The 14,780-nt window shown below is 42.8% G+C and overlaps 1 protein-coding gene across 1 annotated transcript in view; it reads left to right on the forward strand.

The window, feature by feature from the left end:
* The window catches only part of arhgap39 (Rho GTPase activating protein 39), a 55,305-nt gene that overhangs the window by 20,652 nt on the left and 19,873 nt on the right, over positions 1 to 14,780 (forward strand). The window contains exon 2 of the mRNA XM_076141531.1: positions 11,735 to 12,172. Coding sequence (XP_075997646.1) covers positions 11,735 to 12,172 — 438 coding nt within the window. The remainder of the gene's footprint in view (positions 1 to 11,734; positions 12,173 to 14,780) is intronic.

Genomic DNA, 14,780 nt, shown 5'->3' on the forward strand with positions numbered 1-14,780 from the left:
ACATTACATTACCACCCTTCGCAGAGGGGGGAGCAATTGAGGGTTCGGTGCCTTGCTCAGGGGCACCTCGGCAGGGGCTCGAACCGGCGACCCTCCGGTTCCCCAGCGGAAGCACTACCCACTACCCACTTATTCATGCAGATAATTAAAAAGGCAATCAAATCTGAAAAGAGCTGTGTCACCTTTTAAGGTCCAGGTGGAGGTGTCCCAGGGGGTGACAGGGTGGTTCCTCTCATGACGAACATTAGCCATCTGTACAAATCATTTTTCCACCAGAGAGGGAGAGCGAGAATTCTTGTGACATTTTAAAGGAAAAAACTGTCATCTTGAATCTGCTTTGCTTGATCTTCTCCTGCTGACTGATTGGATGCCTCTGTGTCCCCCCACCTTTGTAAACCCCACTGCCTCTTGTCAGTCTCTACCTCTGCTTCAAACACTCGCACCCTCTTTCATTCTCAGTATGTGTACATGCACTCAGTTGACTGAGATTAAAGGCAAACGGTAATGCAGCACACACTCTCTGTATCACTCTGGGTACACACAGAGTTTGGCATCATCACAGCATGAGCTGACTTTGTCCATTGAGACAAATCTACGTGTATATATGTATGTGCATATGCCTGAATAAGTCGATAAATCTTACTAAAGATAGACAAATAAATCTAGGTGTTACCTCGAGTGAGTTTACTTCAATTTTTTCTGGTTTCAGTTGCATCAATATTGCCAGTTTATGACCTTAATGGCAGTATAATCAAATGTGCATCTAAACCTACATACTGATCCATCCACACGTTTCCTGCCTTCCTGCCTTCTCCCCCTCCTCTGTCACTGCAGGCTGAGCGAGATGCTTGCTGATTGCTGCATGCTGACTGCTGATGGCATTTGTAGCTCCTCTCACTTCCTCTCTGTGCAGCAGAATCCCATCTACTTCCTGTCTCCATGTGTTATGTAATATTAAGAAAGTGTGTCCCATCCAAGTGAGGAATGATGGGTCTTGTGACTGTGGGTGGCCGACTGTCTGGCCTCGATGAGCCGTGTCTCCACCCTGCACGCTTTCTTCACCCGCCATATTTGCATTTAGGGTGTAACCACAATGATTGGTGTGGGTGGAAAATTATTTGTTTCAGATGATTCAAAATTAATTAAAATATCGATTTTTCAGTTTTGAATTTTTTCTAAACAATAGCCAATATTGAACTATGGTGGTAATGGCCAGGACAACACGCTGCCTCGAGAAAGACGGAGCTTCCTGTATGTGCCACCGCAAAGAGAGGGAGAATAATGTCATAATGGCTGCCGCAGATAGTGGAGTGGAGAGCTTCATCCATTTTGCACCATCCTCACTTGATCCACAAGTTTGGATGTCTAAACTACTAAACTGAGGAGTGTACAGCCTGAGCTGAGGGACACGCTGAGGGTGTGCAAAGACTCCTACAGGAGGAAGCTGGAGGCCAAACTCCAGCAGAACTGGAATTAAACAAATCGCTGGCTTCAAGGTGAAAGAAAGATAACAAGGAGGCAGCACGGAGAGGGCAAATGAGCTAAACTGTTTCTTCAACAGGTTTACTTCACAGCCATCTGCCGCCCCATCCACCTCACACCTAGGCCTCCACACACCTCCACTGCTCCCAATGCTCATGCCCTCCCCCCCTCAAACCCCCTTGGTGAGCACCTTTGACTCTAACCACTCACCTTTGAAGTTGAACACCCTTCACCACCTGACTGTGACTACTGGCCAGGTTAGGAGACAGGTGGAGAGACTCCACCAAGGCAAGGCTGCAGGCCCTGATGGTATCAGCCCCAGGGTCTGGAGGACCTGTGCCGGCCAGCTGTCTGCTATCCTGTGTTACCTCTTCAACCTGAGCCTGACCCTTTAGAACAGGGGGTGGGGAACCTCTGGCCGTTTGGTCCGGCCAACGAGCAGATCTGGCGGTCCGGCCGCAATTTGGCCAGCCCGATTCGGCCTGCCCGACCGCGCACCCCCTTCAACAGAAGTCCGCGACCAGCAGATCGCTCCGCAAATTTCGAAGCGCGCTGTGCTTAATCAAGTTAGTTCAATGGCCAAAGTTAAATGTTGGTGTGTAAGGCTCCTCAAATGAAAGTCGAGAGAGTGGAGCTGATGTAAGTCAGCAGTGATAGAAGCTCCGTCTCTACATGCAATTCTGAGCAGGAGATTATTTTGCCGCTTTGAAATTTTCCCAAGACATTTTTTTTGCATACTTCTTAGCTCAATGATCAATTATTATGATTAAGATTATTTTTGATATTCCTTACTGTTTTGCTGCCAAATCTCCAAAAAGTGTTTCATTTAATAAATGACTGTGTCTATTGTAACCTAATGATAGTGATGCTGTAACAGCAACAGTGACACTAATGTCTGTCACTGCCACAATGCATTGCAACCTCTCTCTGGGTTTGGCTGCATTTATATATTGCGCTTGGCAGAAAGGAGTTTCTCAGCACCAAAATTATATTTTATTCTTAATCTACTCAAAATTCAACCAAATTTCATCTATCCAATGTTCCTTTTTTTCCACTCTTTTTTAGTAAAAAAACTAACATTTGAAAATATTTTGTCAAATTTCTTTGTGCATGTAAACGTTCAAGTGCTCTGTATATCATCTTGACTGTGATGTGATTGAGCTGAGATATACACGAATGAAATCAATAGAATTCTGCCACTTTGATATGTGCTTGTGTTTCAATCTCATTAAGGTGTATACATGTGGATTTATGGCTTAATGGAAGTTTTTAAGTGCATATAAATGTACCGCTCGATTCCCATCTGTGTAAGCCTACTCTGGAAATATAATATAATATATATCCAATTATTCCAAGTCACACGTCTAGCAAATCCTTAATAGAGAATCCACTTTGAAAAGTAAAAAATATTGGAGTGAACCATTTTCCACTGACCATATATTATGTGATGAGGTGTTAGGAGAGGCACCCCTATGGGTCAGAGGACATGGAGGCCTCCTGCTCTCCTATAGAGGAGATGAATGGAACTCTCTTCTGCTCCTCCTACATCCCTCTAGCCCTGCTGCATTCCCAGCCCCCTCACAGGGACGCTTGGATCAGAGGCTGTCTAGTGTGTGCCTGTTTGTGTGTGTTGAAAAGAGCAGATGATGACAAGGGAGGTGCGAATAGTTAACAGTCCACATTCAGCAAAGGCGAGAGACAAAAAGAAAAGGAAGACAGACGGGGAGAGGATATGTGATAGGTCAGCAGATGCTTGGTTGGCCCTCTATCTTGTAAATGTATTGATCATGACTGGCACTGTTTTAGGCCAGTGTTCTGCTGGAGGCCCATTGACAGGAGGACGCAGACAGACAGCTGACTGTAGGCGTTTATACTACATTCTGGTTACATGGACCCATGCAGACCCTCCCGGCTTTGGTGTCACATATTCAAGCCTGCTCAGATTCAGCCTTTTTGGAATGAATACTTCATCAGAATGTTATATTCAATTTCTGTGTACAACTAATGTGTTATCTAAAATTTAGCAAAATTTATAATTTTCCACTGTACATGGAACTTCTTATTCTGTACCAGAGCACATGTGCTTTATATTTCCACTTTGTTTGGGACAGATTGAAGGGGAAATGGGCCGTTATCATGGTCCACTGACCACTAAAAACATCCTTATTGATAATTACAAAGATCAAGGTGGGAGCTACCACCGCTACCTTTGTAACAGCGTAGATGAATGAATAGATAGATCAATCGCCATTACAATAATATTTGCCTGCATATAACAAAAGAGTTTGCTCCAGTGATATGTGATTTGGGTGAAAATCGAAAGTAGCAGCAGAAGATATATAACATAATATAACGATCATTTGGCAGACGCTTTTATCCAAAGCGACTTACATTGCATTACACTACCACCCTCCGCAGAGGGGGGAGCAATTTAGGGTTCGGTGCCTTGCTCAGGGGCACCTCGGCAGGGACTCGAACCGGCGACCCTCCGGTTCCCAAGCCGAAGCTCTACAGACTGAGCTACTGCCTCCCCAAGATTAGTGGATTATCCCTCTTCTGTCAAGATCTATAAGCCTTTTCTTTTCTCTCACATCCTTGGCATCTGAACACACCTCAAAAACAGATGACACTGTTTAATCTGGATTAGAATCACAGCCCTGCAGCGCTTTGTGGAGCAGAGAATTATGAAGGCAGGGAGAATAAGGGCAGTCCATGCCTTGGAGTAGCAAGACAAAAGTGCCTAAAGAAAGGCTCAGTTTGCTACACTCTGATTTACTCTGATGCACATAGATATGTGCTGCCGAAAATAGAGAGCATTTAAGCAGCTTGGGGACGGAGTTGGGGAAAGGTGTCGGGGATGAAACGAGGAAACAGAGTCATACTTTGACTTTGAGCGTCGCTGGAGTCTAATTAACTTCATTTGGGGGTTGGTTGGTGCGCGTTCCACGTCCAACTGTAAACCGGTTACTAAGCAGTTCAAACATACATTTCTGGGCTTCAAAGTTTTCGCCGGGTAAACTCGAGTACTTAGAGTTATTCAGCAAACACTTGGCAACACTGAGGTAGAGATCTGGGATAATGCAGCATGGGAAATGGCCCAAGTTTCCCTGCAGCATCCGAGTCTCCCACAGGCACAACTGGGTTTGAAAAGCCCTCACCGCAGCGTACATGCGAGATGGCTTGTGATGTCGCAGAGAACGCACTCGCAGAGCATTCTTGGATGTGTAGTATTAGCGGTGCATGCGCTGTATGCCAGCGGACCAGCTCTAATAGACATTTGATATTATCTTGCGGGCCAAATATAATTACATTGTGGGCCAGATTTGGCCCGTGGGCCTGATTTTGACACCCCTGTAATAGAGAAACCTGGCAACGATGGGAAGTGGTCGCTCATGGTATCTTGTCCTTAGCTGGATGGTTCTCTGAGCCCGGTCCAACAGAGGAACTTTATCCACCTGGAATGCGTCCACTACAGCAGCGGTATTGATAGCTGTTTCCTCTGGTATCCCCGCTATTCTTATGTTGTTGCAACTTGCCTGAATTCTAGGTCTTCACACTTATTTAGAAACCGCAGCAGCTAGCTGAACGCAATGGGTTTACCCCCTTATTTCTCCCCTCAGTGTTACCGTCTGTGGAAGATTCTACCAGTGACGTTCCACACACCGTATACCACTGGTGACACCGTACACCACAGTAGCCTAATGTTACCTATTCAACCAATCAAACCAAACAAATTAAACGCCATAAAGTAGCAGGACAAATGCTGTAGAATGAAAGGAGATCCAACGCTAGCAGCTGCAGCACCATGCAGACTGGACAGTGATATCTGATATCAGTGTGATTATGCCACGATGCAGACACACTGATCCATCATTTGTAGTCTCCACTGTCTGAAAGGGTCATCTGTAACATAATCAGGTAGCTGAAACAGCATGTGGGTTCAGTCTGGTGCTAAACAGTTATCCTGTAACAGTAATATCTCAGCTTCAGTTCTCGCTACAGTCAGTGTCGTCTTAATCAGACTCTTTAGCCTGAGTGGAGAGTGGATACGAGAAATGGCTACAGGGAATGACTCAACTGTAAATACATACTGTCTATTTCTCAGAAGCTCTTTGTCTTTTCACAGGATGGCCAGAAAGAATATTAATGCTGTACACTCATATGAACACACATATACACATTCTGGTGTGTGTGTGTGTGTGTGTGTGTTTCCCCCCCCAGAGGACTTGGTGTTTGTTACCTTCTTCCCACTGAACAAAAGGGAAGTCTTCCTTAGCTGATTATTCTGTTTCATCTGCATAATAATGGAGATTCATTTATTCCTTTGCAGCAGTGAAATTGTTTATCTGAAATGTAAATGAGGTGGGGATTGTCTGTACCAGTGTCAAACAGCCAGGTGATCAGTGTTTGGACACAACAGCCAATGAACTATTGATATAAAAAGCACCAGGTCATATTTGATTTTGCAATTCAATATGCAGTTTGAATTGAGTAATTCCTTAATCGCATGTTATTAGTCCCAAATTGTTCTTGAGCCATTGTCTTCACATTTCTGTCAGTCTGTCTGTCTGTCTATCTGTCTCTCTCTCTCTCTGTTTGTGTCCCCCCCCCCTCTCTCTACTAATACATCACTGTTTGTTGTTGCTGCTCTTTATTGTACCTTTTGTATAACCCCACTGGAAGTTCCTCTTGCACACCCAGCCATTGGTGGAGAGGGAATCTCTCTTTGAATTGCCTCTCCTGAGGTTTCTTCCTTTTCCTCTTATACATTTAAGGTTTTATCTGGAGTCTCTCCTTGTCTTCCGAGAGAGCTTTGGGCGGGGTCTGGAATGTTCCCGTTGTTGTGGATCTGTAAAGCCCTTTGACTCATTGGATGTGAGATTGAGCTATAGAAATAAAGTTGACTTAATGTTTTGGTTAGAGTCTGCAGCAGGTCTAATTCATGTTTAGCAAGCTATTCTTGTCAGTGCAATAGTTGGTAGGAGTCTCCATGTAAGAACACATTTTATATGCTGGCTGTTTGAGCTTATCTAGCTTGATCTAGAATGGACCTTCAAATGTGTAGCAGTAATAGATATTGTGTAGCTTAGCCTTGCTTAATGCATAACTTGCAAACTAAAACAACACACATCCATGTTGTATCTCAGTATATCAGTGCAAAGCACATGGTGGACTGTCCAGCGGAACACTAAAGCAGTGCGATGTCACTCACGCTCCTGTGACAGTAGAACTGAAACACTAAAGAGCTTATCAGACACTTTTCTGTCACTGGAAACATGGTAGATCATCGTTTATTTCAGTCAGCAGATACTGTCTGTCTGTCCAACATGTCAGGGTTGCTGACATGTTGGACGTTGGAAGTGGCACATGATTGGCTACAATTGCTATGAGATTGTAGCCAATCTATCTTAGGTAAGGTAACTATCACTTGTTACCTTATCACAGCTTGTCATTACCAGGAAACGTACACAAATGAGTGTTCCATGTTTTGGAAGCACTTAAAGCCTCTTTGCTTTACAAAAATGACTAGCACTTAAAATTATTGGTTATGAATTTTAAAACAAAAGATTGGAATATTAATTTGGAAGAAAATATATGTTATATATATTTGAATCTTTCAAACTGTATTCAGGACGAGCCCAGAACCCGTTCAACCATAAGAAAAAAGTGTCAGTGCTTCTGTCCATCATAATGAAACTCAGCTCCCTCCAACTTTACTTTGAATAAGTAAGCAAACAGGACACTGAAAGCTTCGTTCTTTGAAATATTGCTATTCAGTTCTGTACTGATTACATTTAACAAATCAAATAACGGTGGAATTCTTTGTTTAAGTGGTGTAGTCATCATACCAGCTTCAACAAAGCGTACAGCTGAATGAATGACTCTCTCTCCAACAAAGTGCAGCATGAACAGACAGGAAGACCAAACCACATAATTCCTCTGCACCAGCCCTATTCTTCATACTGAAGGTTTGATGCATTGTCTGATTTGAATTGTCTTTGTTTGTAGGAGTAAAGGCTTACAAGGCAGCTGTGGGTGTGGCCTGATGCTGGTGAATGGATTGTTACAGTTTGCATAGATATTTGGCTTCATGTAACAGCAAAGGGTGTGTCTGCATCAACACACATCCTTGCACACACATAGGCGTTCTACCCACAGGACCAGTGCCGGACTCATGCTGACCTTCCTACACACTGCATCTTCTACGTTAACATTCAATATACAGTACATTACATCATGTTTCATTATGACAACCGTTTTTGTGCTTTGATTGGGCGGCTTGTGAAAATTCAAGTCATTAGGTGTATAATGTTAAACGTTATTGACCATAGGCAGGCAATGTTGATTATCAATATCTTCATCTCAGGATTATTGACATCAGCCTCCAAATGTCATATCTATAGGACTTGGGGTCAAACTCTGTGTTAAGTATGTTGCATTTCCAGCAGAGACATGCAGGGCTGCAGGCTGTCATACTGTTGCTTTAATTGGGAGGCGAAAGTACAAATGAGTCACTTTCAGGATCCCTTTTCTGCCTTTGCTCCTCCTGTTGACATTGATTGAAGGTGCTGTAAACAGCTCCCTCTGCTCCTGCCTGAGTACCTTCAGCTCCTCTGCACCTACCTTCTGGAACTCCCTTCCGATACGCATCCACTTACAGGGCTTTGTTCAGACTGCAGGTATAAAGTGGCCCAGATTTTTCCCTCATTTGTGACATGGGTTAGATTTTTTCCTGGAACTGGTGGTTTTGCAACATAAAATAATTACTCTTCATTTTAATATGCTAAAAGGTATTTAATCAACTTTCAGTTAATTCCTTAATGTGTGTTATCTCATCCCCCCTGACAAGCATATGAAATTTCCCACAGATTCAGTATGTCAAGGAAACCCTGTTGTAAATTTCTCACACTTCTAACAGAGGTGCAGAGCAGCACAGAAGGACAAAGGAGACAAGCCAGGAGACGAGCGAGGAGCCAGTTTAACTGGGTCATTTGGAACACCAACACATCAACCAATTATGGCCAATTAATCCTCCTCTCTTTGCATCACTATTTAACTGGCTTGTTCTGCTCCATTTGACGAGCATTCTTTCTGACAGCTGAAGAACCCTATCTAACAGCATCTAGCAGGAGATTTGGCTGCTAGGTGCCTTGTGCCTAGTGCAGCTTGAGGAGTAGAGATGGTTCCCAGCAGCAGATGTACTCAGGGTGTCGGAGAGAAACTGCCAACAAAGCAAATATCACAACTGCTTGTCATAAGTTGAGTTGTGACCAAAGTGTCCTTCTGGATCACAAATCACGATGCGTAGCCCTGCAAGCAGCATGATCAATGTGTTTCTTCATTGTGACTGATGCTGGAGGCTCTGTCACTCAGGTCCAAATGCAAACATTTGACAAGGAAAACCAGTGCATTGGCATTAAAAACAAAAACAAAGTAAAGTAAGAAAATAAAGCCTGTACTGCATTGTACCAGTCAAACCTGTCGGCTCTCATCAAACCCCTCTGCCAGAAGTAGAATTCAGCTGTTTCCATATTTAACCCATGATCTGCTGACTCCATGCTTTGTCCATACTCCATATTCCCCCAATCTGTTTCATTGAATTTTAGCACAAAAGTATTTTATTTTTTTATTTTATTGTCCCTTTTTATATTATGTTATTTTGAAATTGTAGTGGTCTATCTTTACATGCATTTGTCTAGAGGTCTCCATGGTTACCCCTGTATTGTGCCTTACTATGTGCTTGGTCATTCAACTACAGAAAGCACGTTCCATTGCATCTTTGCATATAAAGTATACAAATAAAGACTCAAATATTATTGGACTTATCAGTATGCATACGTGTATTTGGACTGGTCTGATGAAATAGTCATCCTACTGCATACATAAATTAATCAATGGTAAACAGTATGTCATGGTTGTAGTTAGTGTTAGTGTTGTCCACAACACTGTCGAATCAGCAGGGTGACAGAGAGTCTCAAAGATTCAGGTGCATCATGGAAACTGGAAAGTGTGCACTGACCGTGGGTACAAATTGGCCCCTTTGGTGTGTTAGCTGTCAGGACCTTGATCGATGCTGGAGCTTTCTCTGTCAGTGGAGCTTAGGTGCCTTGAGAGAATTATCAGAAGCCACATCTCAGTCACTGATTTGCTCTGTGAAGGAGCTCTGTCCTCGTGACCTTAACTGCTTACCAGCTTCCAGGAATTGTCAGTGTCTGTGCAGCTCAGACCGATTCTCTGACATACTGTCATCATAATGGCACCACAGATGTACATTTTGCATCCATCACGCTCCAAAACTCCCTGTGTGTTCTCTCCTTTGCCCTGTTCTGTGTCTACAATTCAAACACTTCTTCCATGCTGAGCTGCTAATCATGCGATTTCTGGCATTGTCTCATCAGCCTATGGCCGGGGGGACACTGGACACGGAAGCACTTGTTGACAAAGATTTGCACTTCTGATGTGAACAGCCTTGCGTGCCATTTCTGCTGTGCGGCACTCCGGCGTCCATTGTGTCCCGGGTGTAACACAATGTCATAATGTCGTCCAACCCCAGGGCTGACTGCTAATGGTGTTGGACATACTGTGACACCTATTGATGGCTGGCATGTAGTTGCTGATCACAGATGCTCAGCGGTGGCATTGTGTGATAATATGTCAGCACTGCACTATAGAAGCACCGTAAGAATTTAAGATCATTCATAAAGGTTTTGTTGATTTAGCACGCAAAAAGTGAGACTACAAGGCTGACAACAAAGTTCACGCTTAATAAATACACTCCAAAGTTGTTTAGGCAATAAGTATCTTTAGGTGTTTTTCGCTTTCATTTAAATCTTTGTGCAAATCTGACCTTAAGTTTCCGTCGTATCTAGCAGCCTCATCCAGAGTAGAGCAGACTTCAACGTATATTAACCATGCTCTCGCTCCGTTCATGCGAGCTGTAAAGCACTATTTCTGGGTTAAGAGTGCTTTGATAGAGTGATAAAGGTACTAGAGAAAAAACTCAACTAGGCATTTTAGAGATCTTAATTCTTTTTCATTGGAGTGACATCCAAGCTGCTTTAGATTTGAACTCAATTAAGTCACAGCTTCCAGCTTTAAACTTCACTTCCTCCTCAGATCTCCTGGAAATGAATGCAACTACAACTAAATCTAATGAGTTCTACTGATTCCTAATGGTTTAAAACTACAGATGTTGCACAGTGTAGGGGTGGGGCTGCATTCAGGGTGAAAAACAGGGGCCAGATCCCCAATGTTTACATACCATATAACAAAATAACATAGGGTGACACAATCTTAGTTTTTCACATTTATATTTTGCTAAACAGGATTTGGTTTGCACAAATTCCAGCCCAGTATTGAGTGAAACTTGCTTGCACTTTCTCAGGGATGGTCCTTACAATAGTGCAGCTGCTGTTGTTGTGTAATTGTTGGAGTGAACATGTGTACTGTGTTAGCTCTGGATGGAACATAACACTGATCTTCAGCTGCTCTTTCACTTGATGGAGAAATTGTCTCAGCATGATCTCATCTTTTTCTGTTGTCGCATCCTTCACTGTTAAATTCACCTGCTGAACTGTCATTGATTGAGTTATTGATCACCTACTGATCACCAACAACATGGAGCCATTAAACAGCCAAGTTGTAGTGTGTGCGTTTGTGTGCTTGTGAGTATGAGCAGTCTCCCAAAGCTGGAGAGACATGCATGTACAGTATGTGTGTGTGTGTGTGTGTGTGTGTGTGTGTGTGTGTGTGTGTGTGTGTGTGTGTGTGTGTGTGTGTGTGTGTGTGTGTGTGTGTGTGTGTGTGTGTGTGTGTGTGTGTGTGTGTGTGTGTGTGTGTGTGTGTGGGTGTGGACATATGCAGGAGCAGACTAGTACGTAAGCGCTACTGTTTGTGTTTCATTTTCCTTATGCATAATTGTTGTGTAATGTCATAGTTACTTTGAGCGATGCAGCTTATTTTTACTTTAGGTTGCTTATGTTACTGTACATTAACACACAATGACAATTGATTAATACATGCGACACTAATGGAAAATATAAAATACTAATATTGTGTAAATATACATGTTATAATCTTGCAACATGATGGCCTACATATGATCTATCCTAATGGAACATCCATCCATCAAATCAGCAGGATTATGATGATTTATTATTACTAGTTGAGACAGGGAATTTGCTCTTTTAATTTGTCTAGCACACAGTAGATAACACACTCTAATGGACTAATGGTTTTTATCCACTTACAGGCTGGAGTGGGTGGAGATCATTGAGCCACGAACGCGGGAGCGTATGTATGCCAACCTGCTGACAGGCGAGTGTGTTTGGGACCCGCCGCAGGGTGTTTGCATCAAGCGGACTGGTGACAACCAGTGGTGGGAACTATTCGACCCCAACACCTCGCGCTTCTACTACTACAATGCCTCCACCCAGCGCACCGTGTGGCATCGGCCACAAGGCTGCGATATCATCCCCCTGGCCAAGCTGCAGACACTGAAGCAGCACACCGATACCAACAGCCCCCGACAGCCAGGAGGGGGAGGAGGCAATGGCGGAGGAAGTGGTGGTAGAGCATCAGCTGACAACAGTCCAGGACGGAACAGCGGAGTCAGTCGAGAGGGAAGCACCTCTTCATCATTAGACCAGGAGCTGACTGAAAAACAGGGCAACCGAGAGGAGTCAGAAAGGTAAAAATCATATATTTACATAATGCTTGTACTGTACCTGTTCGACAGTATTATATTCGATGGTAACTTGTTGTTACTGCTTGACTTGTATCTCCCCAAAGGAGGAGGCAATCCACCTTTCAGCAGAGCATCAACCACAAATGACTCCTCCCCCATTAGACAGGCTCAATACTCGCCAGAGGAGCGAGGAAAAGTATGCTGCTACTCAAGCTGTTGTTCGTGTCTGTTTGAATACACATGAGAACCAATACCACAATGTCTAAAGATATCCAACCTAATTCCATGAATGGTAACCAAAGAAAGTGCAGAGTTAGTGGCTTTTAGTAACTGCCACTAGCCACCTGCCAATATCCTACATAACCTAGATGGCATATGGCTGGTTCTGTCATCTGTGAGGGACTCAAAATGAATATAATGTGTTTAAGGTTACGTTCTGAGACTCTACGTGAATGATTTGTGAGGTCAACACATCATCAGGACGTTCTAGTAGAGAATTACATGCTGTTAGAAGTCTGATAGCATAATGCTAACACAAGCACCTACAATTGGCTAAGTGGGCAAATTAGACCAAGATAAGACAAAGTGTGTGAGGCCCTGCATAATGGTGTATACATTATGTTTTTGCATTCATGCACAATTATTATATGTTCTTACAAAATAATGTTGAGGGGAATGGTAAGAAATCCACTAAATACATCAACAACAGCAGCAAAGAATGATCCATGAATCCATTACATGCTGATATGATAAGGACTTTTTTGATATTGCATTAAAACAATCAAAAACTTTAACAACTGATTATCACTTACTTACACCATTATTTAACCAAGGATGAAGTTTAACCAAGCTGATTACTCTTAATAAACATATAGAAATTATATTAACCTACGACTAAGGCAATAAATACATGTATACCCTCCTTAGAAAAGAACCTGTAAATAAACAAAATAAATACACCTCTATGTAACTCAGCGATAGTAGAACCCGCAACACTTTGTACTCTTCATCCTGTCCCAGCTAAATATAGATAAATACTACCTTTCTCCTCAGAATAGTGTTGTTGTTGTCAGTTTTAACAGTCATCAGTTGTGTCTTTACACACAGCAGGGGTTCATATATACACTGTTCTTATCATCCTATGTGTTTCTCTCCATCATTCTCTTTTGTCAGTTTCAATGTCCCTCTGTAACATCCCTTCTTACAGTATGTCATCCTGCATGTTACTAGTGCACTTATGTCATTTGTATTCTTTATTATTAGTACGTTTTGTATCACATTTTCTTCTGTCTCACCTGGAGCTGGTCATGTCTCTTCATGCTTAGCTCTCTCTCTCTCTCTCTCTCTCTCTCGCGCTCTCCCTCGCTCTCTCTCACGCTCTCTCAAGCTCTCTCTCTCTGGGTCTCTATATACAGTATCTCTCTCTCTCTCTCTCTCTCTCACTCTGTGTGTGTCTCTCTCTCTGTCTCTCTCTCTCATCACCCCCCTCCCCTCTTGTCTGTCATTCGCTGGTTTGCTGTAATATGCTGCAGTCTGCAGTGATTGGCCCATATGGGCGGCTGGGGTCACAGTGTCCTGTGAATGTCCTTTCTGCTCCAATAAGAAGACAACACACACACACACCCACACACACACACACACACACACACACACGCACAGTGTGGGGTAATTTTGAATATACTTGGAGGCATGCTGTTAAATACTTAGTTTAACATATCACAGCGAGTGGAGAAGGATTTTTTACACATGTTTTGGTTGCTTGTGGAACCACTTATGCATCTAATTTCAATCTCTGTCTAATTTCAAGGTTTCCATTGTTTAATAACTCCCCCCCCCTTAACTTCTACCTGTGAAGGGCTTGTTTGTTCTCTGCTGTGGTCTGCTTTATTTACCAGTTCATACTTTCCCCCTTCATCCTTTTAATGGAGGCAAGCAAAAGGTCAATTGTGTGTTTGTTGAACTACTAAATGAAACATTCTGGATTAGATGCATCGTTCTTCATGCATATTATACTGCAGATAATACAAAGGTTATTAAATTAGTGAATACCTAATGAGTGTATGCTTGAGGTAGGTCAATCAGTATAGCTAAGTGGTTAATAAATAATTGAATTTCTAATTCAGTGAGAAGACCTTTTTTCTTTCCTTTTTGAAGGGCCTACAGTTTATCGTAAAAACATTTATGCATTTCTTGATGTAGTTTGCAGTGATGTTCACTATTATAAATGCTGAAAAAGAAGTGTATCATGATCTAGATTTCTCATGTGGGCCCTCAAGAAACATTGTTGTCCTCTCCTGCTCTAGAAGCTGTAATGTTCATCATGTTCCATGATACAATAGCGTAGGATCAAATGAGCGACATAGACATGGTTTTGCTATATTTAGCCTCAGGAGGCGAAAGGGACCTGAGCGAAGCACTACAGGAAAAGTACAGTTTCCAAATACATATGTTAACCCTTTGTGTAGTAGGAATGTGTCTGAGTCAGCTCCAGCGCAGTCTTCGCTTTATATTTTCACATTTCCTATTTATGTTTGCACATGTGTTTATACAGTTTTGGCATTGAGGAAAGGTAATTTCATGCCAGTCTGGGCAGTATTTGTTCAATACATTG

Source organism: Genypterus blacodes, unplaced genomic scaffold (genome assembly GCF_046128005.1).
Source record: "Genypterus blacodes isolate CSIRO-AG114 ecotype Tasmania unplaced genomic scaffold, CSIRO-AGI_Gbla_v1 ptg000019l_1, whole genome shotgun sequence".
Taxonomy (NCBI): Eukaryota; Metazoa; Chordata; class Actinopteri; order Ophidiiformes; family Ophidiidae; genus Genypterus; species Genypterus blacodes.